The following is a 27,996-nucleotide window of genomic DNA, read 5'->3' as shown; positions in this document are numbered from 1 at the left end:
TTAGAGGCGGGCTACTTCGGTTACAGCTCAACTTTGTTTTATTTGTTTATTTATTTATTTGGGCTTGTTATAGAGTGGTTTCACACAACTGTAAAGTAGGCGTTTGCAGGCCAGAACTCGCCAACGGTTAAAAACTTTAAGCAGTATCAGCGAAAAGCCGTCTGTTGGTGCAAATCTTTACATCTCGCCTGTAATTTCTGAGTCCCTCCGCTGAACTGGAGCCTGAGACCTAATTTGCGGACATTTTCCGAGGCAGTTAGCTGCTGGTGGTCGATAAATAAATAGACGGCAGTGGAAAGCTAATGGGGATAGTTAGATGAACACGGTGAGTAATGGAGAGAGGAGAACCTTTGGGAATTGTTTGTCTCTGTATACTTAGTTTGTACAGCCGAGTTAGTTAGATAATACTCAATCCCTGCTTTTCTTTCATGGCCGAGTTTTCAGCTAACGGCAGCTATCTAATATAGCCAAACAACTTTAGCTAGCTGGGTTATCTCGGTCATCTCAGTTCTGGGTAATTAGTGAGTTACAAAAATTATTTTTACTAACTTAAAGTAAGTTTTCCTCGCTGAGTTCTGTGGCTATTGTTAATATACCTTTCCGGAAAACACCAACTTACTGTGAAAACAACCTGTCTGAGTCCCCGACTAAAAACCCCCCAAATGTTATTGCTAAGTGGAAGTGAAAGCGCTATGTATGTATGTGTGTATGTATGTGTGTATGTATGTGTGTATGTATGTGTGTATGTGTGTTTACTTTGAACAGATTTGCTAACTATATTTAAAAAGTGCCACTTGATATTCAGCACATACAGATATGCCCATATTCACCCAAATGGCTTCTGCATTTGTAGATTATTGTCTTGTAAAACTGTAGGTATATCTGAGTCTTGTTTTGTAGAGTGATTGATTGATTAGATAGAGGTTTTTAAAAAAAACACACACTGAGTTGTCCCACTTTTTGTGTGTGTACTTTTTGCAGCCCATGCCCCATGTGATGAGACCTTGTGTTGTTGAGTCACAGACATGGACAGCTTCCGAAACCTGGAGGAAGAGACTTTTCCCAGCTTCTTCTCCAACACGTCTTTGGGCAGCGATGGCCGGGCCACTCTGGGTGATGTTACACTGGGCTCCACTCTCGGGGTGCCCATGGCTGCTTCTACTGTGGCTAAAAGTAGAGCTACGGCAGACAACAGGTGTGAGACTCTTGTATGTATGTTCACAGCATTGCAGTAGTGTGAAACCTGCTGTTGCATTAGTTTGACTCGTGCAGAAATGAAATACGGTTCTACACTTTACCAGAAACAGTGATGTATGAGAGCATACGTAAACACAGTGACAAACTGGTGTCCTGTTGATTTGTCCTACCTCGTCAGGTTTTCCTACCGTAGTGCAAAGTTATAGCTATATCTATCGATCCATCCTACCACATTGAAAAATCCTACCACGGGTTTCTGCTTCGTGTCTGTCACTGCGTAAAATAATTCTGTGCAACTTTGCAGAAAATTCTTATTAGGCAGTGGTAGGATGATTTCAAGTTCAAAATACCCTATCAGATTGTCCTAACAACATAAAATACAGGTAAGATGATTTTACAGTGCAAAATACCCTATCAGATTCCAAGTCCACGTGCAAGTAGTAAAAAAAAATTATGGGTGTGTTGTTCAGCGTGACAAATGACGATGTCAATCTGTGCATGCGCCATAATCCCTGGCAGGACAATCTGACAGGTAAGATGAAACGTCAGGAAACTGGGCAAGTCAATAATTACAGACAGTAGACTATTCATTAAATTATAAATTAGGCTATGTGTTACAGGGATAATCTCCAGATTCACTGTGACTCTGCCCATGGTAAAGCAGTTACTGAAGATAAATGAATAAACAATACAGCAAAAACTAAACCAGGGTTTTCCCTAGCTTTTCAGAGGCCTTACCATATTTATGAAAGAAAGCTGGCACTACGTGTTGTACTTGTAGTCAAAAGTTTATTCATTTCACCAAATAACATGTTTGAGATTTAATGAAAATATATGTACATGTATGAAGAATGAATATGTTGAAATACGTATGTAATTAGTTTGAAAATACAACCATAGGGGAGAGATAATTTCTTGATTTATTTCAAACATTTCTTTCTTTCTTTCTTTCTTTCTTTTTTTTTTTAAGTGGTCAGCACCTGTTTTACATAATAATCTCATGGAGTAGACTGTGTTTTCAAAAATGCTCTGGGCTTCTTTTGGGACGCTCTCAACTGCATTTTGGAGCAGCAAAAATTTTGATCAGAAAGGCGTTCTGTGTGAACACAGCCTAAATTTGTTTATCTAACAACCCATGTTAAATACTAACCTTAGTTCAGTCAAGGTATCTTTGTGTAACGTCAACTAAGTAGCTTTGCTGGCTTGCATAACTTAATTCAGTACATGAATATTCATGTCAGTTAGTTAGGTTAACAATTTCTTTAGTTGTAAAGTAGGCTATGTTAGATATATATTTATTCTCTATCTGCTATTGCTATTGTTAACATTTCACAAGAATTACACCAGAACAAAAATTGTTCCTACTTTCATTTATTCTTTGTTGAGGTAACTCAACAGATGAGCATCTCCCACACAGCAATCACATAAACGTTTGTCTAAACATTGATTGTTAATTGGCAGGTCGTTCTTTTTGCCAGTTTAACTTTCCATTCGAGATTGAGCCACCTCTGGGTTTTCTTTTTCTTCTCCTCGTCGTCAGCACATAGAACTATCAGCGTTATTTTAACATTCATTCTGATATCGTCTAAATATCTTTTTGAGTTCATTCGGCTTCAGATGCTCCACAAAAACACTTAGGTGCTGTGCCTAAGCCTTTATATGGTAGTGAAAACCCTGTGAACAACAACATTGCACACTAGTGCCTGAGTTAAGTAAACTCATGATCTGTTAATGGTATTGTTAATATTAAGAGTAGTGATGTGAACATGTGACATGACTTGTGCTTGTGGATTTGGTTAAAAAAAAAATCTCACTTTTATTGTGACTTGTGCTTAATGTATAAATGACATGTTACAAGATTAAAGCCCTGTTTACCACTTAATCTTGCATTTGTCCTACTAGTCAGTATCGGGTCAGCTTACTGAGAATATCCGTCATGAATATATTTTTTGCAAACTGTCTGGCTTTCAAAGGTTGCTCAGTAGAAATTAATGGACAGTTAATGGACTACATTTAAGTCTGATAAAGTCCTTATTATTTTTTTGCTACAGGTTAACTGATGTCCAAGCATCTTACTTGGAGCCTGGACTAGTTTTTCAGGCAGGTTCTCAAGGCTCAGGTTGTGGAAGGGAAAAGTTTGCTCTCAGCTTTAAAGATGATTTGTGAGTGTCATCCCCAGATTCATGTCTTGTCCTTTTTATTATTATTATTATTATTTTTTTTATCTTATAAAAGTGGACCAAAAAGTGTGGCTGGACATAATATAATGGATGGATTAAATAATTCAAATGAGATTTCTTGCCTTAATCCACTCTGATTTTTCTGATTTCAGGGACAATGTAGATGACTTCATAGCTGCTAATCGTTTTTCAGACCTGTTGGTGAAGGTTAATTTAGATGAGTCAGAATCTGTGTCTACGTCTAAAGCTGCCGTGGAAGTGGGAGCTCCCTCTGCATCTGCTCGGCCCTCTGATTACCCTGATGGTACAAAAAATTTTTTGCATGTGAGACGCTGTGGCTCGCCAGCACCATATGTTGGCATAAGGGAAAAACGTTTGTTGCAAAATCATATGTAAAACTGTAATAGCTTAGCTGAACTCAAACTTGTTGTACTGCTCTTATTTTGGTCTCGCCAATTTTGGAATTTAGATTTTAGAATTTCTTTTTTTTTTTTTTTTACCCCATCAGTATTTTAATGATTAAAATATTGGCACTAAATCACAGTACTCAAGGGACACTAAAATGAATTTTAGTGAAAATTTTTTTGTCCTGCAGATATTTCCACTGGCCTATTGACAGTTTCTCATATTGGAGGTAAAGAAACCATTGTTGGTCAGGTAAGATCACAAGGGTTGCAAAATACTTTAGTCACTCAGTTGTAGCCAAAGTGCTGTAGCCAATGAACTCTTGCATGTTTTAGGCTGTGTTAGCTCCAATACCCATAGAAGAGGGTCCAGAGAGTGATGCAGTGGACAGTGATGGGATGAGTGGCAGTGTCTCAAGCTTCCTGGCTAATGAGAAGCTCATGTCACTGGACAGCATGAACAGTGATATTACAGGTAACTAGGTATAATGCATATTTTAGAGACTGTATGGCAGTGTGTGTAATACTTGACAAAGTGACCGTATTATATAAATCCCACTATTGGCTTTTTATAAAGGCCACTTACCGTGTGTGTGTGTGTGTGTGTGTGTGTGTGTGTGTGTTAAAAAAATTTAACGACAAAAGACCCATCAGATTCTTTGAGTAAAGCATGAGCACGCATTGATATTAACAGTGATTTCAGATACATCTGTGAAGCACCATTTTGTCCATTTCAGGGTTATTTTGTTTTCCCCATTTACCTAGTCATGAGCCTGGTCTTGTTTTACTAGAAATGTGCCCGGTAATGTTGCTAAAATGGTCACTGAGTGGACAGGTTTTACTATATTATAAGTGAGAGGCAATTACAGGTTTTACTCGTTAACACTTTCATAATCAGCAGTTTTATCAAGTCATTTATTTATTTGTTAAACAAAAGGTTTAAATATGATTCAAAGATGACTTGTATCAGCCACAGATTTGTGTCATTCATGTTTTTTTCCTTCTTTATAATGTCATTATTTGATTGTGTCAATCTGAAATCATGGATGGATGAAATATTATGCATTTATTCATCATTATTATTAACTAGTTATTTGAATTAGACATGTTACAACAGAGGAACACTGGTCTGTACTGTAGACCTTCAGGAATGGCTGAGGGCATTTCTTAGTTTCATGTTTATATTTCTGCAGATGATGATATTGATGTAGACAATCTGCATGATGAGGAGTTGCAGCTATACTTCAACAAGCTCATTCCTACAGCCATGCAGCGAGGTCGAGTGGAGGGCCAAGAGATCCCAGCTGCTGTAAGTTGTTGGTGTACCTAAAATGTTTGTCGTACATCGCATAATTGTTGTTTACTGACTTGTTTCTCTATGTACTGCAGCACATTAACTAATGACTAAAATATTAAAGTGTACACTGACAACTGAAATGTAGTGCAGTTTAAAAAATTTTCACTGTATGGCCAAAAGTTTGTGGACACTTAACCATCACACCACTATACATCACATTCCAGATTTTGTCCCTCCTTTGCTGTTATAATAACCTCCACCTTTCTGGGAAGGCTTTCCACTAGATTTTGGAACACAGCTGTTTGTGCTCATTAAGCTACAAGAGCATCTGGGAAGTCTGGCACTGATGTTGCTTGAGAAGGCCTGGGGTGCAGTCGGACTTCCATTTTAACCCAAAGGTGTCCAGTGGTGTTGAGGTCGGGGCTCTCAAGGTCACTCGTGTTCTTCCATTCCAACCTTGTCCATCTTTATGGACCTCACTTTGTGCACAGGGACATTGTCATTCTGGAACAGGTTTAGACCCGTTAGTTCCAGTGAAGGGAAATCGTAATGCTACAGCTTACAGAGACATCTAATTGTAATAACTGTATGCTTCCAACTTTGTGGAACAGTTTGTAGAAGGCCCACATATGAGTGTGATGATCAGGTGTCCACATAGTTTTGGCTGTATACTGTACTTTATTTGAACAGGCATATTTTGTTCATGGGATATTTAAAGTTTTTTATGGAGTCTGTTTCCTGCATTGTGTGTCTCTTTAAGATGTACGTCACCTTTATTTAATAATTTTTTTAAATGTAGGAATTACCAGACAATCAAGTTGGTTCATCTCAACCCCTTGTTACTGAACCAGATACATCGCCCCAAAACCGATGTAACTTTCTCAATGACTATGATAAGGTAGGATTATATTTTAAGCAAAGAAGTTTATATTATAATTATAGTATTGTCTAGTTCAGGGTTTTCCCTACCATAGAAAGGCTTAGGTGTAGTGCTTAAGTGTTTTTGCGGAGCGCCAAATGAAAGTAAAAAGCCATTTAGGCGATATATTAGAATGAACGTAAAAACAAACGTAAAACCCGTAAGTTCTATGCGTTGAAAAAAAACAGAAACGGGGAGGTGGCTTGATCTCAAATGGAAAGGTAAGCTGGGAACAGGATTGAGCGTTAAGTGTTTGGACATGCGTTTGTGTGATTTGGTGTGTGACATGCTCATGGCCAAGCTAATCGAAAAGCTGATTGGATATTTCTCTGTACCCTCATCTTGGCATGGTAGTTACAACCAACGAGTCGGATAAGCAAGTTGCAAACCTTCTATAAGGTAAACCTCAACAAAGAATAAATTAACTATAAACTTTTTTTTTTTAGCAGAGATACCATAGCAAAATATATAACTAGTGTAATAATACAACTAAAGAAAATGCTAACTTGCATAGATATTCATGTACTGAATTAAATTACATTAGTCAGAGAAGCTACTTAGTTGACATTAGATAAATATACTTCAACTGAACTAATGTTAGAAACTAACGTGGCTTGGTCGTTAAACAGAGTTTGGCTGTGTTCACTCCTAACATCTTTTTCTGATCAAAACCGCTGGTCAGTATTTTCACATTTTTTATATATATATATATATATATATATATATATATATATATATATATATATATATATATATATATATATATATATATAAATATAATATAATATAATATAATATAATATAATATAATAAAAAATAATTAAACACATGCCCTACTGGTCAAAAGTTTAGAGACACATGACTGAAATGTTTCTCATGATCTTACACATTCAGATCAAAAGGTTTTTATGATTAAATGTTTGAAATCTGTGTTGTAGACAAATGTAATTATGCCGAGATATTCATTTCTTTCATTATAAAATTAACATTTTTATTTTTAAAAGAAACTCTTTTTTTAAGTGCATGACTTGGAGCGAAATATTCAGAAAAGCAGCCAATCAGAGTCCAGTATAGGTGGGAACTCCTTTTAATACTTTTTAAAAAGCATCTTGGGGAGATTCCTCAAGAAATCGGTTGAGAAAATGCCAGGAATACATTTCTGGAAGTTCTAGGCAAAAAGGGCATCTTCTTTGAAGATGCTAAAATGTTAAATTATTTAGATTTTTTTGGGATTCCCATAGTTCCGTTTGTGTTACTCCAGAGTTTTGATGACTTTATTATTATTCTAAAATGTTTGTGGGGGCGAGGGGCTAAAAATCAAAAATGAGTGTGTCTAAACTTTTTACCAGTAGAGTTTGTGTGTGTGTGTGTGTGTGTGGTATAAAAAAACCACTAGGATTATTATGTAAAACAAGTGCTGACCTTCAAAAAAGGTGGAAACATCATTTAAAGGTGATGCATATTTTAATGGGTCCACATGTATCTTCATTCAATCTCAAACATGTTATTTGGTGAAATGGCTAGATTTTTGACTGTAAAGTATAAGAAGTGTTAGCAGCTTTCCTTTGCAAATATGGTAAGGATAATTGTCGAAAACAACATGGGGGGGGGGGGGGGTGTAAACAATTTCCTTTGAATAATTTCAACTCCCCTAACCACCATGACCATCCCCCTGGAACCCAGACTGCACCTAAGCCCAGTGTAAACCTCGGGAAAACTCTGTAATTAATTCTAGTTGTGGTGATATCGAATATTTTGCTTACGTTAGCAAGATACCAGTTGCTAACTGTACATGTACCTGAACTTACGGTTATGTTTTATACATATGATTTGTTAAAATATGCTTCTGTGTTTTAAAAATTGATTTTTAAAAAAGAAACATCCTCTTATCTGCCAATTTCTCTTCTTAGGGGGATTTTTGCATGCCTGATGTGCGGCTGGCCGCCACAGGTATGGACTCTTGTCCTGCTAGTGATGAAGATACTGAGGATGAGCTGGAAGCCTCGCAGAACCGTAGCAGAACCCGATTCCTGTTGCCAAGCACCTCCAGACATCTGGTAACATGAAGTCCTGATACTAATCTGTTAACATGTTTGGAATGACATAGCAACTTAATAGCCCAGAAGACACAAGATGGCTTTAAGGCCAGTAATTTATTTGGTCAAGCAATGTTGCACAATTTTTTGTGGGGATAAACTTAATTTCAGGACGATAAACGTCTGATAATAGGAAGAATATAGTAGACACCTGTTCATGCTCTCCTTCTTCTGTCACCCTCGTATCACGTTAAAGTGTAATGGAACAGAAACACGCATTCATACATTTTTATTTTGCTATTACATATGTTTCTTTGTGTTAATGTGTATACAGGTTGGGGAAAGCCATCAGCCCCATTTTAGGCCAGGCCTGGTAGGGGGAAGCTCAGATGATGAGTCTCAGACAGGTGCTCAATTTACAGACTCCAGAACAGGCATTGAACACCGGTGCTCTGCTGAGGGACAAGTGATTGACTTGCCAATAACAGGTATTCAGATTATGTATTATTTTGCATCTGTGTAACCTGACATGTGTTTTCATAGCAATGCTGAAAGTTCAACATTTTACACTTCTGGGTATTCTGTTTTAGGAGATGGTGGAGGGGGTGATGGGAGCAGCGGTAGTGAGGAGGATGGAAATGATGGGGGTGTAGCTACAGTCCTCCCACCCACTGGTGTCCAGACCACATATGACGTGCTACGGGGACTGGGAATCGTGGGAGGAAGTGGAACAGGCGAGGATGAACATCAGTTACTCTCACAGCTCCCTGGATTAGGCCGATTTGTCTCAAATGTGCATAGCCAGGTAATCCATATTCCAAAGACTAGGTCCAGTTCAATATGTTCTCCAATCTTTGCTTAGGTACTAGATTTTCTGTGTATGAAGTATTCCTGGTGTGTTTTATTTGTTTAAAAAAACCCCCATCATTTTATTAGTTGATGCTTGATGAGTTAATGAGCTAATTATTATGCCTTTAATGAGTTGGGTGAGGTGTTGAGGAGGGTAGGGAAAACTTTGCTTAGCGGGAGGTCTATATCCAAATCTGCAACCATCATCTATTTGTGGTGTGTGTTTTCAGATGGGAGACCGTGTGGGCCCAGTTGGAACAGTTGAAACTGATTCTTCAGTTCAAAGTTCTGGACAGACCAGGCTTCAATTTATCAACCAGAGTATGAATCAGGATAGGCAAGAGGCTCTGGTGAGGTTTGATCCATCTCTGCATAGAAGTTTTAAAGTTTACTTCTCACGTTTTGTTCCCTGCTGATCTTTCAGCAGATCAGCTCTTTTAGTTTCATGCATGGGTGCCAAACAAGAGAAAATACCTGTAAATCATTTGTTACTGGTAGTGTGGTAACAGTATTAATTTGAATGCAAACTAGACTGTTACATTGCCTCACTTTATAGCATCATTAAGTGAAGTTAGCTAATGGATACCTTTTGCTATAACGTCATTGTATCAATTACTCCATTATGCTACTTGCCTGTTAGTTTGATAGTGGCACTTGAAATTGTGAGTTTGTTTTTGAGACACTGGCATTTTTACAGCCTTGCTCAAATACTGGTCAGTAATGCCAAACCCCCTTTCCTTTAACAGAATGCTATGGATAGTTCATACTCGGGCGCAACATCTCTGGAAGAACGCTTTGACTCCATTTACCTTAGGCCCGGTGGTGTCTGTAACCTACAGGACTCCACTTCAGGTGCTTCTGCCCTTCAAGGCACTCAAAATGCTTTTGAATTCTCTTTTACCAAAAACCCTCTTGGAGAGACCAAAGCAGGAGTCAACAAAGGGCATACCATTGACTTTGGTGATCTAGGTCTCCGTGGAGGCCTTTGTAGGAATTCTGTCAGTCTTGGCCAACACCCACACAGCAGTGAGGAACATCCAGGAGAATCTGTTGAAGTAAAGTACCTCTCTCAAAATGTCCATCAGAATGAAGTTGAGCAGAGTAATATTTGGAATGAAGGATCACGTCCTGACGATGTGGAACTGGAGTTCCAACAAGGTTAGATCCTTCACAAAGGTCTTATTTGTGAGGCATTTAATCTTTTTCAGATTTTTAAAAAAGTTTTTGGTAAATGTCTCTTGCCGTGTCTGATTAAACTACACCTGCTGTTACACCATTAATTACAGCTAATGGTGATTTGTTTATGACTAAAATGGTTTATGTGGGTTACAAGCCTTTAAACCATGCACTTCATCTTTGGTGCCAAACCATTTGGGATGTCATGCATCAAGTTTCTCGTTTTGTAGGTGCCAATGCTACTCATAGTGTTGTCTACCAGAATGAGGATGGGAAATGGGTGACTGATCTAGCCTACTACTCCTCTTTTGAAAAGGAGACAAATGTACCTGATGATATTGCAAACCAGTTGCAGTCTGAGGAATTTGTTGGTGGTGGTAAGTATAGGTGGATGATTGCCTAAAAATATTCTGTTTTGAGACAGTCTGAAACGTTTACTTGTTCTTCAGGCCAGGCTATGGAAAAGATTATTGTGGATCAAGAGGAGTTTGAGAAAGAGCACCAATTCATGCAGGTGGGAGTTGCTCATTTTTCTTTACATTTGTTTGTGTGTGTGTGTGTGTGTGTGTGTGTGTGTGTGTGTGTGTGTGTGTGTCTCCATGCATGGAATTACAGGATTTTTTCCTTCCCACTAATAGGAGGAACAGATAGAAGCAGTCAATAGAACTGTGCTTCTTGGTGACACATCTTGGAAACTTCCTGCTAGTAGCCACATTCTGATGAGAGCCTCCCAAGTCTCAACTGAGTTTGAAAAGGAGAACCAAAGTTATTTGCGTATTTCCCTGGGAGAATTTTTTCAGCAGCGATCTGAAGCTTTGGGCTGTTTAGGGAGCAGAGAAGAAGACATTAAAAGGGTGAGAGCTTCACAAAAAAATAACATTAAAACTGCATTGACACTAAGGATGAAACGATTCCTGGTTTCACGATAAAATTCCCTGACTGTTACTATTACCTGGTCACATTTAATTATCATTAAAACTGTGCGTGATTATCATAATTTATTTATAAACTCGCAGTAAATGCTGTCCACACACTCAGCACGAGTGTGATGCAAATCCGAAGTGTGGTCATATTTTTGGATTTGATAAAAATGCGGAGGGAAACTTAATAGAAGATGGTAACCCTGTCTGCAGAGCTTGCCAGAAGAAAGTTTCTGCAAAAGGAGGCTTTGGCGCTTCGTTGGCACTTTCCTCTTTTCCCCCTCGCTTTTAAATTGCTTATGAATGCTGGTGCAGCTGTGCGCATTTCACTTTCGTTTTTGAATTAGCTGCAGTTTGGGGGAAATTGCTTGAATGGTGGGTTCATTAAAGGCACTTGCAGAAGGGGGGACTCTGGGGCCTCAAGCCCCTGCCCTAATTCTAAATGATTGAAAAGTGCCCCTCTCAAAATGGATAAGCAAGTATATTATGTAAAAAAAAAAAATTGAATTCAAATGAACATGAGAGCATGCACAAAACCGGTAGCAAAATAATCACAAGAAAGTCTGAGAATTTTCCTATTTATTTATTCAACTCGAGTCCTGTCATGACGCAATCATGATGCGTCTTGCTTCAACAAGCAGACGGGTATGCAGTGACCACTAGCTGTTCTGCCGACCTTTTCATATTAGCAGCATTTTATATGCTTATTGCTGGTAGTTTTCAAATTGATTTGAGAGGGAATGTGTTGGTAAGTTCTAGCTACTCAAGTTTGTTACATTTTCAGACATGTAAGTAACTTTTGTTATATTATATGCATGTTATATAGTCAGTAAAGGCACAATACCAGACAGACAGAGATGGCAGAAAATTTAAAGAAAAACTGAAGGAGGCAGCAAAAGGGACATCTTAAAACTTTGAGACTAAAAGCCAGTTCAGCACGCAGTACTGCAGTTTTATGGAAATCAAAGTGCTGCTGCCAAATGTAATTGTGAAATTAATAGTGTTACTGACTTTACAGTAAGTGATGTACAGTGGATGTCACTACATTTGTGGATGGTAATACATTTAAACATACATGTTTAAATTTTCTTTTAATGATTCTTTAGATTAATCTCTCCACTAAAAGTTGCCATTTTGTTGTAATTAATCTAAAAATGTACAAATAAAATGCCATTAGGTTATATTAGTAGTGTCATTCTCATATTCATTATTGTGACCACACACAGTCTGTTTACAGTGTCAACCAGGGTGATAAGAATATGTAGTTAAATTAAAGTTAGTAAAGTAATAATATAGTTTAAAGTAGTGATGGATTTGGTGATGGCCCCTTTTTTATTATTATTATTATTATTATTATTATTATTATTATTTTAAACTTGTTCCTGAGAAACTTTCTGAATGTCCCTGGTTCATTATTATTCTTGATGAAAAACACAACAACAAAACAGTACAATGACAAACTCGCTTCTATTTAACCAAATCTTCTACCATCTTTTCGTCAGTCAGCTCGCCTCATTCTAGTTCTGTGATAAATGAAATCTGACTCCTGCTGATCTGTGCTGCGACTCTGACTCATTCAGCTCATGCTGAATTGAGCAGATGCGTTTTTAATTGTAGCATCCGTTTTCTAACTGAACTAAATAATTTTTATTACTATAAAAAGGCAACATGACGGTGGGGGCGGTGCCGCGACGGGCAAGTGATGTAATCGGTTTGCGGCCCAAGCACAGTGTACTGACTATCGCAGCAAGCCTAGTGACAACCATCCGTCACTTTATAGTATAATATAAAAAACACATTGAGTGATTTCAGTGTGTGTATCAGTACATTTTGTACATTTTCAGCACAGTTTAACAATACTGTGATAATGCTGATAACCGTGATAGTTTTGGTCATAATCGTAATATGAAATTTTCATACTGTTGCATCTCTAATTGAGACTAATTATTAGTTACAGTGCTACTGATTGCTATAATACACTATAGGATTCTCTGTGCTGACCAGTCAACAGCTGTTATTTATTATGTCTTATTTTTCTTCCAGCCTTCATTTGGTTATATCATCAACTCTCCAGTCATACAATCTGTTATTTATTATGTCTTATTTTTCTTCCAGCCTTCATTTGGTTATATCATCAACTCTCCAGAGAAGAGGGAGCCCTTTGCTTTGATTAGGCCCTCTGATTTCTCTTCTAGAGGAAGTTCTGTTCGCAGTGAAACGGTCCAGCTCAGTGATGCGGATGAGACCATGAATCCAGGTATGATATTATCTTTCCTGCAATGCCCCTTAGAGTCTGGTCTTGGATTAAGGCTTTATGGAAAATGCTAACTTGGTTGCTACTTTGAACCCATAGAGGATTTGGAGAAGACTCTTGAGCCTACACCAGCTGAGCAGCCACGAAAGGGTCATGCAGACCCAAAAGATGTCCAGGTAAGGCATTATTTACTGGAAGTCACATTTATGTTCTTTTACAAAGTAATCTGTTTTTAAATATATTTGGAGTGTATACAAGCATTTGATTTGTTTTTCATTTTGAAATAGATTTCACCTGTGTTATCACTGGATCATAAGGGGAATTCCAGTCAAAGTTCTGAATCAAACTCTAGTGGAAGTTTAACACTTAGTATCAGCACAATTGCATCTGCCATTGCAGATGCCTCAATCAGCTCAGACCCTGCCCAGCTTGCAGCAATGATCATGGAGTTATCCAAAAAGAGGCATTCTAAAAGCAGAAGGACAGATGAGCTTGTTCAGACCCCTCACCCTAAAAAACTACTTCAGCAGGATGACCTTCAGAAAAGCTTATCCCTGGGTGACCTGAGTGCTCTTGACATGGAGAAATATCTGAAAAAGGCAGAAGTATCTAGCAGTGATAGTGATGCTTCCAGCTCCCATTCCTGTCTTGACATTCTCAGCTTGGCAGACAGTCTTGCTAACTCTTGCAGGTCTACAGAGAGACAGACTCCTTTACCAAACAGCATCAGTCTTCATGCAGAAGAGCATTCTACTCCAAAAGACATTGTAAAGAAAAGTCTGGTTTCACCGAATAACTCATCCAAACAGTCTACAGAAGTCGTGTCCGAAGTTAAAAGGTCTGATGCAAAGAGAAGTTATATTCCACGACCAAAGACTAGCTGCATTCCAACACCCACAGCTCACCCACCCAGGAGATCAGCAGGTGCAGGACAGTCGTTGACATCAACGAATATAAAGACTAAACCTGTGCAAGGCAAGTCAGAAAGAAACAAAAATGACTGCCACATACCAACACCTGCAGGAAACCGGAGTTGCTCAGAGTCCAGGGTCGAAATGAGCACAGCTCGACCGGAGGTTTCTGGAACGTGTCACTCATTAAAAAGCAACGACCCAATATCAGACTCAATGGCTGCCCCAAAAAACACTCAAACTGGTGGATGTTTGGAGTTACCTATGCAAAGGAGCCCACCACACACACCCAAAAGCAAAAATTATATGAAGCAGAATGGGACGTCCTGCTCTGAACAGGCACAATCCGTTAGGAGCCCTCAAGCTACTCAGACTGTTGGAAAAGAGAAACAGACCCTTGCTGCACAGAGTTCTTTTCCAACCACCAATGCACAATTTGGCAAGTTTCTCTTTGATTTATGTTGCAATTACTATGAAATAGCATAATCTTGTTGATGACATTTGTCAGTAGGACTTAATTTTACGTACTGTAGGTGTCAGATGAATGTCTAACTTGTTCCAGTTCTGTGCAAACCTTTTCTGAGCTTATTATTATTATTATTATTATTATTATTGTCGTTATGAAGTGTGTGTGTGTGTGTGTGTGTGTGTGTGTTTGTTTTTCTTGTTTGTTTTTAAAGCCTCACCTGAGCTCTGTACTTCTGGTGTTGTGGAGGCTAGCCATTGCACCTTTAGACCATCCACCTCTCCACTTACTCATTCAAGCCCGAGCCAGACTTCACTGCCTAGTGGATATGGGTAAACTCCTTTTACTCAATGATTGTTCTAGCCTACCTTAACCAGTATAGCCTATTTAAGAGTAAGGGAAAACAAAGTAGCGAATAAAGTAAGTTTGTCATCTATAATGAATTTATGGTAGTGTATGTTTTTAAATAATGTGATACTTGGAGCATATAGTGATTTCTGCAACCTGTTTGTGTTCTTTAGAGACCTGTCCCCGTCCTCTAGTAGTGGTATGTGTGAGAGAAGTCCTGGGACTGACCCCCTGTCACCTCAGTCTCACTGTTCTAGTCCATCCATGAGCAGGCTCACCTACCTCTCTATTAATGAGAACACTACACTCCCCACACCTAATCATCATCAGGTCAGTATTGAGCTGAGCATGTTAAAATCTAAATGGAAGCAAAAGAACATATGCATTCATTATGATAATGATTTATAATGGCCTTTTAAAAAGCCTGTAAAGTACGTCTTCCACGCAAGGCTTGAATTTTAATGTTGTTTTACATTTCTACTGTACACATTTTCCTGTTTTAGTTACTAGTTAGTGAAAATCTTATATAATGCAGTTTCATATCACATTGTGCCCAAAGCTTATATCTTCATAAACTTTAATGTCCCTGAAATGATTGTGTGTGGCTGTCCAGTTAGTATCTACATAAAGTTTTCCCATTTAATGTGAATGCAGTATTTGCATGTAATGGAATACTTTTCTTTGTCAGAAAAATAATTCCATGTCCTTGAGTACCACCATCATCAGAGCAAGTCCCACCCCACCAATGGAGCCTGTTGATGCAAATAAACCTATCCATCAGACTCATAATGGAGACCTGAGTTCACGATCATCTTGTCCATCAACCAATCCTGGCTCAAATCAACAGACCTCAGAACATGGCTCACACATCCAAAATGAGCGCCATATCCACAAGGACTGCAGGCATGAGTGCCAGCCAGTGAATCGCCAGTCCGAGTCTCACCCAAGTCTGTTCGCTCGGGTTGACTCTGGTTATTCCAGCAACCTCAACATTAACAATCAGCCTGCTGGACCAATGGAGCAGAATACTAACAAAGTCCCTGATTTCCCTGGAGCTGGGAGTGAGGCTTTTCTTGGCTCACAGTATCTTCCTCCCCCCACCACTTACAAATCTGAACCATTGAGGTATGGGTTGGCCCCAAATTACAACTCCCAGGGTGCTTTGTCAGACCTAACTTGCGGTATACCAACCATTCTAACTGGTCGGTCACTCTTCAGCACTCAGCTTCCACAGCAGTACTTGGGTGCAGAAGGGTCATTGCAGGCTTCATCCTATCATATAGGGCCTCTGGCTGGACCGTATGGTGTGCCAGCTGTGATGACTGGTGCTAATTCACAAATTGCAAATACACACGTCCCTGGATCAACAGGTTTACCATCTGTCTATATGACTGCTGGCCAACATCCTCATCAGTACCCCCTGAGCAAACCTTATGGACAGCCCAGCATGACCGCATGGTCTGCACGAGATCTGGCTGATCTCAGAAGTAAGTGCATATTTATTGTTTGGGTGATTGGGCACTGTCCTTTTTGTTTGTAGCAGTCATAAGTTAGTGATAAGTTGTCAACTGGACAGACAAACGGCTCCTGAAGACTTATTAGATTAGCACATAAGGTAGCCATATCGACAACCACTGTTCACTCCTATATTCAGATGGGATGAAATGCTTCATAAGAATAAATCCGTTGCTGTTACTTAAGGGTTTTTTCCTAAATCTAAAATAGTTCTTTTAATAACAACGGAACTATTATATTCCTGATTTGTTATATTTGTTATTCAGCCCAAGTAGTTGTCCCAGATGAGCTGAAGTTTCCTGGCGCATGTTGTGTGGGCATTGCCTGCCAGACATCACTCAGCATCTTTAACCCCTCCGAACGCTGGCAACAGGTGGCCATATCTATAGTAAATCTGTCCATCGATGGAGTGAAGGTTAGAACACTGTTTACTTATTCGATCAATGACTTGCCCAGCCTGATTTAGTAATTGTTGTATTTGTAGCCCAACATGTGAATTTTGTTTTAATGCCTAAAACTGCTTGTCTGTCTGTTTATAGTCAAAGTAGTGTCGCAATGAAAGGATATTTCTTGTTAATCACAGAAACTAAACTTTTCTGCCAGATTGAGAACAAACTGACCTACATGCTCTACTGGACACACTACTGTAACATTTCAGAAACGTACATCACCACTTGAATGATCAAATAACCATTGTCACTCTCAAAAGCTGTTTACTAGAAATGAACATTTTTAATTGCTGGTGTCGGTTGAACAGTTTATTTAAGTTCAGTTTTGACTGTTTAACTCTTATTGTCCTTAGTCTTTACTTGATTCCACACTGACTTCAGCTGGTAAGTGGAAGTCAACTAGTAATAGTGATTACTCAATACTTTACACATCTACCAGGTGGACTCACTGCCATACCAGTGGCTGATTGTGAAGAATAAGACCATCATTGGACCTAAAAGCACAGAAGAGCAGAAGGTGCTGTTGATTGCTCCAAAAGCTGGCCTCTACCAGTGTACTCTCAGTGTGTCATCCTGGCCTGCTTCTGCTGAGAGTGAGACAGTGGCACAAGCTGAGGCCTTTGCCAAGAAAGTAGTACTCATTGCAGTGGCTGAGAACCCAGCAATAGAAGTAAGCGTTTCGTGCGTGTTACAATATTTAATGTTGTGGACGGTACTGGAGCATTTCATAAAGCATTTTGATCTAGATAAAATGAACAGGGAAATGAACTGTGTATGAAACTGCCTAATATAATTTGTTGGTTTGTTAATAGGTGGATGTTGGCAAGACTGGCTGTCTGGACTTTGGAGACCTGGCAGGAGGCAGTGTTAAGTCCCTGCCTCTTAAAATGGTCAACAGGACTCGAGCAACTGTGCCCATACGTCTAGTTATAAGTGCGGTTAGTGAACTATTACTTGCATTACCCCTAATAGTGTGAGCTGCAGAAATATCTGCAAAGTATTTGTGGCTTTTACATTGACTGAAGTTTAAAGAAATGTGCCTGCAACATTGAGATTATATTTTTTATATATATATATATATATATATATATATATATATATATATATATATATATATATATATATATATATATATATATATATATAATATTTATTTATTTATTTTTTATTTTTTTCCCCTCCCCAGAATGCCTCAGCCTGGCATTGCTTCAGCTTCTCTAAGAGTCCTGTCACTATGACAGCAGATGGCTCTCTCCATTCTGGTGGGAATTTGACCTCCATTTCAGTCATAAACCATGTGATGCATTCCAGCTGTGGAGATGTAAGTGTGTATAATCACAGCAAACATGACACTAATCTGAACTGAATTCTAGCCATGCTACAGTGAGCTGTATTCAAACTTTTTTTTCTTTTTTTGTTAACAGAATCCAGACAGCTTTATGGTGTGGGTTCACTTTACCGCACCTCAGAGATTCAGTGCAAAATTAGGTACTGATATGTTGTTGTTATGATGATGACTGTAGTTTTTCCTGCGTGCGTGCAGATTTGAACCAAAACGTTTCGTATTGGTTGTACTTGAAACAACTGTCATGTGATGCAGGTGAATTAGGCCCGCCAGACGAATTCACTGCTCGTGTGGATATTGAGGTGGACAACCCTGGCCCCAGTCACGTGATCCAAAGTGTTGCTCTCAGAGCGAGGTCTGGGACAGCCAGAGTTCATGCTCCCAAGGATCTGCAGGTAAGAAGTTGCAGTTTATCAAGATAGGACCCAGCTTTTGGCGGTCTATACACTGATACTCACTGATGCATCTGCTTTTTCAACATGACAGAATTGACTGCCCTTATTGAATGGGATTGAATGCATGCCTTGTCTGTTGTTATTCATATAATTATTAGTCTTTACTGTGTCTGGGCTCTGGAAGTTGTCCAGTTCAGATAGCTGGACATCAGGAGCCTTAGAGCCTTTGGGTTGACTGGTTTTCATCAAGCTGTTGTGTAATTTAATTTGTATTGTACATGGCTCATTTGCTTGTAACTGGTCTTTCCAGACTGTTTGTCTTCAGACTCCACTGGGACAGTCAGCCAGCCAGACTTTGCCATTAAAGAATGCAGGCAACATTGATGTCCAACTGAGACTGAAGGTACATTTTCTTCTCTGGTGGGGAAACCAAATTGCTGGAATTGCATTTATTACAAAGTTTACAGCTTTAGAAATGTGCAGTATTATATCAATGAATGTAAAAAGAGAGCAATTATATAGTGTGTTGTGAATACTTGGATTCACAGTGTAATGAAGGTGACAACTGCTTCATGGTAAAACCTGAAGAGCTACTCCTGCGAACTGGAGAGGAACAGGGAATTGTTGTTACTTTTACTGCCCAGAGCAACAGAAAATATAAAGAGTGGTATGTCACTTTTTATTTTGCTTTAACCCTGTGGCAAAATGCATGATCGCATGTGAGTTGGAATTTCCAGTATTGACGCACAATGTTTCTTTGTTCTCTCAGTCTGTTGACAATCTTCGTACTGCCCAGTGGGCCACAATATGAGGTTGTCCTGAAAGGAGAGGTGGTCCAGGGGAATTCTAGGAATGTGACATCTGCTCAAGTCTTGGTGCCAAATGGTGAAGTGCCACCAATCCTCTCCAACAAGCAGTTCATGGCCTGGGGAGGAGTCACTCTAGGCAGAGCTGTGTAAGCCCGCCAGCAACATGCACAGTCGCCCACAAAAATATCTACAGATTCAGTTTGTTTTAATTTGAAACATCATGTTTATGTTGCAGGCAGCAGAAGCTAATACTGAGAAACAACTCCCCCACTACATCACAGCAGCTACGAATACTTATCAGAGGTCAGGACCAGGACTGCTTTCAGGTTAGTTGCATTAAATGTGCAGACATGCCAACATTTTGCATATGAACCCCCGTATTTTAGCATCGGAGTACTCTGCTACAAGTTATTGCACACAAATACACACACACGTGTACACACACACACACACACACACACACACACACACACAAAAAAAAGAGTATAACCAATACACAATAAAAATGGCAATTGAAATTTGATAATGATTATTCGAACGTGATTTTAAAAATACGTTCAAAGAAGAATTTTTTTTTTTCTTATCTTCAGTTGCAGAGTTCTTTTGGCCCTGATGAGCGTTTGACTCGTAGCAGAGAGCTGTTAATTAAACCCAAAGAGGACGTGGCAGTTCACCTTCTTTTCGCTCCCACTCGTGTTGCTTCCATGCTGGCCAAGCTTGAGATTAAACAGTCTGCTGTGCGACCCTCTCAACCTGGAGTTAAATTCACTGTAAGTATACTCTTGATATTTTACTTGGAATATCATTTGATCTGTTCTCTTGTCAGTTTGTTCATAAAATCTTATTATTGCAGATATTTGGGTGGAAATTTTAAATCTAAATATGTAAGGCATGCTGTAATGGCTTGAAAATAAAATACAATGAGGAATGCAATGGGGAAAGTACCAAAAGTACCAGTACAATGGAGCTTGGTATTGGGACCATATCATCTACTTACTCTACTCTCATATTTCTCTGGTTCAGTACTGGCTGCAAAATATGGTCACTCATAAGCAGCAAGGCTTTTTGGTAACTGAATTTGTTACTATAATATGAGGCCAAAAAATGTGATGCATCCAACTAACAGCTATGAATTCAAATATTTTTGGCTTTTCAGAGAAACTCTCGGCACACCACTTTTTTTCTATATTGGATACTGCTACTTTAATTTGTAACTGGAAAAATACTTTTTTTTTTCTGCCTTTTTAAGATCCCTCTGTCTGGTTATGGAGGCACAAGTAATGTGATTTTGGAGGAATTAAGGAAACGTTCTGATGGTTATGTGGCCACACTGAGCGGCATTCAGAAAGGCAGAGTCAGCAAACTTTGTGTGTGCGTGCGAAACACAGGCTCCAGAGCTGCATTTATTCGAGCTGTGCCATACAGTGACGTGGAGAAGCGCACAGTCATGGACTCTACCATTATCAGCCTGTCACCATCACAGTTTATACTGAAAGAAAGGACGCAAGAGGTGAGTTGATTTTGCAAAAGTTTAGTTTTTTCATGTGTGATTGGAGATTAGTTAACAACTGTACTTGTATCTGAAAGACGGTTTTCCATTCGCAAAAATGGATTATATTAATTTGGTGTTCCAGATAATGCAGTACTATCATATGACCAATTTGCATGACATGAAGAATTCTCATGCAGTGTTTGAAGAAGGATTTTATTCTTTGTAGTTGATTTAAGTTGTGTTGAGAGGTAATCAGTTTGCATTATACTACTCTATATAAGGTGATTACAGTGGTGATGAAGGCATCATGTAGGGAGCAGGCTCTCTGCCAGACACACACTGCTCTCCTTGCCACCATCTGCCTCTTCTGTGGAGATGAGGTCTCTCGCCAGCAATTCAGGAAGTCAGTAATAGTTTTGTTCGAACTTTCTTTTGTGTCTAATCAGCCTCAAGAGTTTGTTTCTCTGATTGGATGTCTGATGAATGTTGATCTCTCTCAGGTTACTACGCATCAAGCCTGATGTAGGCAAAAAAGTGCTGTCTGAAAACAGCTTACTAAAGAGCATCTCCTTTGATGAGCCTTTCCTTGGTGAGGAATTGGTTCAGGAAGGTAAGACCTCTTGTGCATAGACTTTTATTTTCTACTAAATGACATTCTAAGTTGCATTAACATCGTTTTTTTCGCAATGCGTGATGACCAACTAAATAATGAATCCTGTATTTTTTCCCCAGCCTGTGACCTCCCCCAGAGGCCGAATGAGGCTCAAGTTTTCTATGGAAATATGAGTAAGGTTATCCTATCACTATTGGGTACAGTGGAAACCTCTGCTTTAGCAGCGAGTGATCATATTGAGTTTGTCAGAGCCTCACAGCACCATGCCATGGATTCAGATAGGTACTATTTTTAAAGCGTTACCATTTTCTCTTGAGAAAGTCTATAGGTAGAAACCAATTACAACAATAGGCAATGAATGTTGCAGGTGGTACTTGCATTAAGACAATGATGTGCCATGGGGGCGGTTTAATCATACTTGTTACTTATATCTGAATTATTGGTAGATGAGGCAGATGGTGGTGAGGACAGCAGCATGTGTCTATTGAAAATTGTCAGTCATTAAGAGTTCAAATGTAGGGGCTCTTGTAGTGCAACAGGAGACTGTTCTCATGAAATACTCACTCATATGTTCCCTGTAAATCACAGCAACATGAGCTAGTTGTGAATGTTTATGGAAGAGGGTAGATAGGGCTTTGGGTAGGGAGGTGTAAAATACTCAAATACTATAGCAGCAATATTCTGTTTCCCTTTAGTGGTCTGGGGACTTCAGAGCGTCACTTCAGTAATGTTTCCCTGGACGTTCTACCAGTAAAAGGGCCACCGCTGTGTGCGTCAGAACCTGTGCTCAAACGGACTGAGTCTTCTGTGGATAACACCTGGAGTGTCCAGCCTGAACAGCTGGTCCTCAGTGCACCCACCATCAGTGAGTTCAAACACTCCCTCCAGGCTTCACATACATTGTACTACTGATTACAGTACAGCAGGTTAACTCTGTGTATGTACAGTATATAACAGTAATGTTTGTGTACATCAAGTGATGTGTAAAGTGACCATGTAATTTGGCTTACTTTCAACTGGAATGCAGTTAAAAGATGGCAGACTAAAAATACCACATTAAGACATTTCCTATAATATTTCTTGTACCTTTTTTATGTAGTTATGATGCTGTTAATTTCAACTTTACCCTTGCCTCATGTCTTAGAGTTTGTGGTTACTGAAGTGTCTTAATTTGTGTTTGACTAAAGCTGGTGTAGCTGATACCAAGCATGTGCGGATCTTGAACTGTTCAGATTGTGAACTGAGATTTGAGCTCTCCTGGCCTGCCCACTGCCTGACCATCACTCCTCAACATGGCATCATTGAGCCCCAGTATGACTTGTGCACTCACACACATGCTTGTATATGTATGGTTGTATAGAGTCCTTATTATACCATTTTCCTCTCTGTACAGGAGCAACTTGCAAATATTAATTAGCCCAAACCCCTCATTGGCAACCAAAACTTCTATGCTTCCATGGAGTGGGCAGATATATGTCCAATGTGACAATCAGCAGAAGGTATTAAGACTTTGTAAACTGTGCATTTTGTCTATAGAAAGTCAGCATTATTACTAAGCTTCATATGATAAATCTAAAATTCTAAACTGTTAAATTTAATGTGTACTGCTACTCTAGTTTATCAGAGTGCAGATCCGTCAGGACCTGGCTATGGACATCTCTGCTGCTGGCTCGTCCTCGGACCACTCCCTCTGCCCCCTGCCACCACAGGCGGAAACCCCTGTTGGCTCAGGTCTCAAAGCCCAGTGCAGCAGCCCTCAGACTAGTGTGGAAATTAAGAACCGCACAGTGGTCTTTCCCTCCACCTGCTCTGGAGAGTCCTCAGGTAACAGACGATGACCAGCAACTACTTCCAGTTCCAAAATTAGCATAACCTCTTATGCACATCATATATGACTGATTAGAGATCATACTTCTATTAAGTTTTTAAAAAATAATAAAATTTAAAACCTTACTGTTTGTGGTGTCTCACCTTCAGGTTCCTGGTTTATCAGGTAGTGGTTTTAGTTTCACCGTCAGTAGTAGTGGTTTTAGACATGCAGGGTGTGTCTAAAAGTTTCCTTCCATGTTAGTTATGCCTGTGGATGCTCATGGACATCCGCTTCTCAGTTGGTCCGCAACACTTCCAGTCTTTTTGGATCTATTAATAATTTTAAAGGGTCATATGTGGCGTGCTTTTCATGTTTCCTGTTAAAGTCCATCACAACCTTGCAACAGCTTTCCGATCCAGCCATGAGAATGATTTCAATGCATTCTTCCTTTGTCAAAGGCATTCTGGAAAAAGAAAACTAATATAAAATAAGTATGAAAAACTGTAAGATATTTTTCTAGAGATTGTCAATTTCCCCCATATATGGAGACGTTTGGGATACCCTGTAGTTTAGGGCAGAGGTATTAGATGTGAGCACAGAATCTGTGTGGATTTGGAGGAATACAAAGGATCATTGTTTTATTGAAAGACCTAGTGCTGAACTGGATGGTGCTGCCAAACCTGTGTTTTCACAAATTCTCTTAAGCCATATGTCTTTATCATGACTGAGACAAAATATCTGGAGACTGAAGAAGCTGTTGTTTAGTTTTGTAACTATGAACGTTTTTCTTTGGGTTTTTTCCCCCTGAAATGTACAGAGTGGGGAAATTTGCTTCTGAATAAGTTTTTCTTATTTTCAGAGTGTTCTGTGGAGGTGGAGAACCATGGGGAAGAAGTTAGGTGGTATCTTTCATCTTTTGCACCTCCATATGTCAAGGTATTTTTATCCCATCTGTGAGCCTTGGAATCACTTTACACATTCTGTGAATATTGTTTTTTAATATGAAATAAAGTTTTAAAAAAATTACAAAACTTGTGTGTGACCTTTAGGGTGTAGATGGAAGTGGAGATGTTTATCGGGCCACGTATACAGCATTCAGATGCGAGAGAATGTCTGGGATGCTTGGAGTCAAAGAAAAGATGCAGGTGAGGCATTAAATGAGATTTCTTTCCATCTGTAACATTTAGGAACACCTTGCTTGAGTTTCATACTGAAAGATACTGTCAAATCTTAGTGTGCTATGACTATTCATTTAATCAGTTATAACAGGTGGGTTCATTAATTGCTGATTTATTTGGTTTTGTTTTTCAGGTGCCGTTTACATTTCTCCCGCGGGACGGGGGGGACTATGCTCAGTTTTGGGATCTTGAGTGTCACCCAGTGACCAAACCACAGCAAAAGAGCCGCATCCGGTTTCAGCTCTGTGGCATGGTGAGGTTCTTATACATGATTTAATGAAATAACATGTAAATAATGCTTGACATTACTAATCATATAGCTGTTTTGAGAGTGAGACAGAATTGTAGTGCAGTGGCAAACTTGAGTATTGAATGGAATTGTTTGGTTTTGCAGGGCATAAGAGCAGGCGCAGGGACAAGCCGTAAAGAAGACTGCGCTCTAGTGCGGACAGATGTCAATGTGAAGAGCAGGACGAGAGTGGAGTCTGCAGGCTCGAAGACAGGGTAAGATGTGTACTGTACTGGTTTCTGAGGGAGGGAAAGTTTGACTTGTATATTTTAATAATCTTTTATGTGTGAGCATCCAGAAACGAGATGTGAATGTTTTCCTAAAGATAAAAAGTATGTAGTACAGCAACATGTTTTGTGTATAAGGCTTTCTTTCAGAAAAGATTTTCATTGGCTTATTAGCTACGTCATGTTTTCCTCGTTCCCATTCAGTACGGAGCCCTCCAGGAGAGGAGTGTACGCCCCTCAGAGTCTCTACATGTTCCCTGCCACACGTGTGGGTGAGGTCAGCACATTGAAGGTCAACTTTCGAAACAACTCTTGTGATACACATGAGGTGAGTGTTCACAGAAAGCTTTAGTAATTTCGCAACCGTTAACAGACTAGTACTGCATCTTGAGTCTTTCTAACATTGGAATAAAAAGTGGACTTTTTAACAGCACAGTTTGTGCTTGATCAATTGAATATTAAGGCTTAGCTGTACCAGAGTTTCCGTTAAAAATTTTTAGAGCCCAGCAACATGTCCAGCAGTGATTTTAAGTTTACCGGACAAACTGGAAAAAATTTCAGTGTTTATTTTGGAATGTGCATAGTACATGCGATTGTGGCGGCAGGGGTGTGGTCGTAGCATGAGTTTACTTGTGCGTGTCTGTGCTTTCAAAGCCTCCCATAACGAGAGTGAGGGTGAACCAGATGCATGTCAGCATTTTCATGTCGTTGAAGTAGTCCACTGAAAATCAAAAGTGAAAATACAGAGGATTAAAAAAAAAACATTTCGAGTTCTCCTCAGCCTCCCGCCTCCTCGTTCCTGACCCAAACCAGATATGTGACAGTGATAATAATAATAATAATATTATTATTATTATTATTATTATTATTATTATTATTATTATTATAACAGCAGCAAAACAATCAAATGAAAGATAAGTATTTATTTTCCACACTGTTCAAGATAAATCATAGTCGTAGAATTAGCGTCTAAAATAACAAACGTTCAAAACAAAAATTGGGCACAGCAAAATGTTACACCACCACACATAATTTCGTTTACAAAGAAATATTAAAATAACGAAAATTTCCCACGCCAATTTGAGAAGCGCCTCAGCCTGGTGACCTTTTCCTATTGAAGGCGGGTACATAAGGCTTTTTTCATGCGAGCAAATCAGAGTATACTTTACAGGAAAAATGTGAAAAAACTAATTTTGCGCAGACCTTATCTAGGTGTGTTATTGTGAATGTACATTGTGTAACGTCTGCAACATGTTAATATTTGTACGGGACATTGTGTTCGACCGTTTTTTGGACGTTTTGAATTTTTAACGGTCAAAAACCGGTATTTACCAGCTAACGGAAACTCTGAGCTGTACATATGCATATATCACATTTACGTGCATGTAGTTATGTTTAAAGAAACTGTCCCACTAATTAATTTGATCCCATTATTGATCATCATTGCATGGGAGTTTGTTGCCTTCCAGTAGAATCTGGGAGAATATTATTTTACTGTAAATGTTGCATGTCATTGATGTTGAGCTTCTCTAATTGACTTACAGCTAAGATTTTTAAGTCCTTCAGAGCCGTTCTACATCAGGCATTCCAAATATTCTTTAAGGTGAGTTAATTAGTATTGTACAGAAACAATCAATCTAATTATCTCTGTATCTGTCTCTCTCTCTCTCCCTCTGTCTTTGTCTGACTCTGCACCTGTCTTTTTCTATGTTCTTCTGCCTCTTTCTCTCTTCTCACACAGTTCTATACACTGTTCTATGTGTGGTAAAATTGAAAGGGCCTTAATTTAATAACAGTGTAATTTATTAATTTTTTTTATTTGAACAACTGTGTCACTTCCTGCTGCACATCCCTGCTGTGAGACCTATTAATGTTTAACTGTAGGTATATGTATGAGTGCATGTAGTACTTCATGCATGCATACACTGACAATCGTGCATACTTGTGTGTTCATTGCTTGCTGTGAAGTTTCTTTTATCTTGGAACATGATGGTTGGCAAATATTGCACAGCAAATGTTTTCATTAGATTATTTATAAATATTGGTATCCATATTGATGAAAACCTGTGATGTGATATAGGTGACCATGTTGTGTATTTAATCACTGTAAAATTGTCATTCCATCCATGCTTGTAAATTTCATTTGCTGCTTAATCATTGTGCTTACTTTGCATGTTCCCAAGGGTTGAGAGAATCTGACATCTCTTCCTTTTTCACCAGGACACAGCATTATATCAACCTGCCTGTGCAGTTCAAGCCGACTGCTATAGGCCTGTTCACCGGCTTGCTGCTTGTTCAGACAGACACAGACGTTAGGCTTGCCATCGAGCTCTCTGGTGAAGCTTTACTGTAACAGTCACAAACATTGATTGCTTATTTAAGTATTCTGTTCATTTCCTCTCCACTTGCTTAGTGTGAGGCATAAAGTGGGTAAGTGGATGTGTAGTGATGTACCTTTTGAGGAAAGTGGGGCTTTTTTTTTCAGCAGCATAAAATCTTGCAATTGGAGGGTTTTTAAAAAAATTTTTTTTTATTAAATTCAGGCTAGACATTAAATATAGCATACACTTTAATATTGCACTAACCCATAATCCAGTATGCCTAAGGGGAAGCCATTAGCATTAATTAGGTCACTGGTTTTATCCATGCTATGTGATTCAGTACCATTTCTTGCCTTGATGAGGAACATTTGAACAGTACATCTTATTTTATATTAGTAACACTTGTAAATTTTAACGTTGTGTGGCATTTGTTACTTAGAAACCATACATCACTAATACAGAATAATCTGTCTAAAATTGGGAACTCTAAACTTAAATTTGTTGAACACGTTGTACAACACCCTGTAAATGTATTATTTATTTTAAAATTCAAAATAAATAAAGATTGATTCATGTTGAAGATTTATTTATGTTGA

At 39.0% G+C, this 27,996-nt stretch overlaps 1 protein-coding gene across 3 annotated transcripts; it reads left to right on the top strand.

Moving 5' to 3' along the window:
- Position 1: 1 nt before the first annotated feature.
- cep192 (centrosomal protein 192) lies at positions 2-27,986 on the top strand. 3 transcript variants are annotated; one of them, XM_017474304.3, is made up of 48 exons: positions 2-325; positions 1,024-1,195; positions 3,249-3,359; positions 3,530-3,681; positions 3,973-4,034; positions 4,118-4,256; positions 4,975-5,090; positions 5,878-5,976; positions 7,908-8,054; positions 8,368-8,521; positions 8,624-8,838; positions 9,113-9,232; positions 9,629-10,040; positions 10,289-10,435; positions 10,508-10,572; positions 10,697-10,912; positions 13,094-13,235; positions 13,332-13,408; positions 13,520-14,582; positions 14,824-14,941; positions 15,131-15,287; positions 15,646-16,444; positions 16,739-16,887; positions 17,361-17,591; positions 17,734-17,859; positions 18,108-18,242; positions 18,346-18,409; positions 18,522-18,661; positions 18,972-19,064; positions 19,210-19,328; positions 19,431-19,616; positions 19,706-19,796; positions 20,061-20,240; positions 20,720-20,980; positions 21,244-21,365; positions 21,463-21,572; positions 21,695-21,857; positions 22,271-22,440; positions 22,763-22,886; positions 22,969-23,074; positions 23,192-23,399; positions 24,245-24,321; positions 24,435-24,530; positions 24,697-24,816; positions 24,958-25,067; positions 25,284-25,407; positions 26,624-26,682; positions 27,300-27,986. In XM_017474304.3, exons 2-48 carry the CDS (start codon positions 1,026-1,028, stop codon positions 27,430-27,432), a joined length of 8,178 nt encoding a protein of 2,725 aa, XP_017329793.2. In that variant the 5' UTR covers positions 2-325; positions 1,024-1,025; the 3' UTR covers positions 27,433-27,986. The 3 variants fall into 3 exon arrangements, with proteins under 3 accessions (XP_017329793.2, XP_017329785.2, XP_047012815.2); XM_017474296.3 differs by having other exon boundaries at positions 982-1,195; XM_047156859.2 differs by lacking the exon at positions 26,624-26,682 and having other exon boundaries at positions 982-1,195.
- The last annotated feature ends 10 nt before the right edge of the window (positions 27,987-27,996 follow it).

The sequence above is a fragment of the Ictalurus punctatus genome, chromosome 1, assembly GCF_001660625.3.
Source record: "Ictalurus punctatus breed USDA103 chromosome 1, Coco_2.0, whole genome shotgun sequence".
Classification (NCBI taxonomy): domain Eukaryota; kingdom Metazoa; phylum Chordata; class Actinopteri; order Siluriformes; family Ictaluridae; genus Ictalurus; species Ictalurus punctatus.
This window is presented reverse-complemented; position numbering and strand designations above follow the sequence as displayed.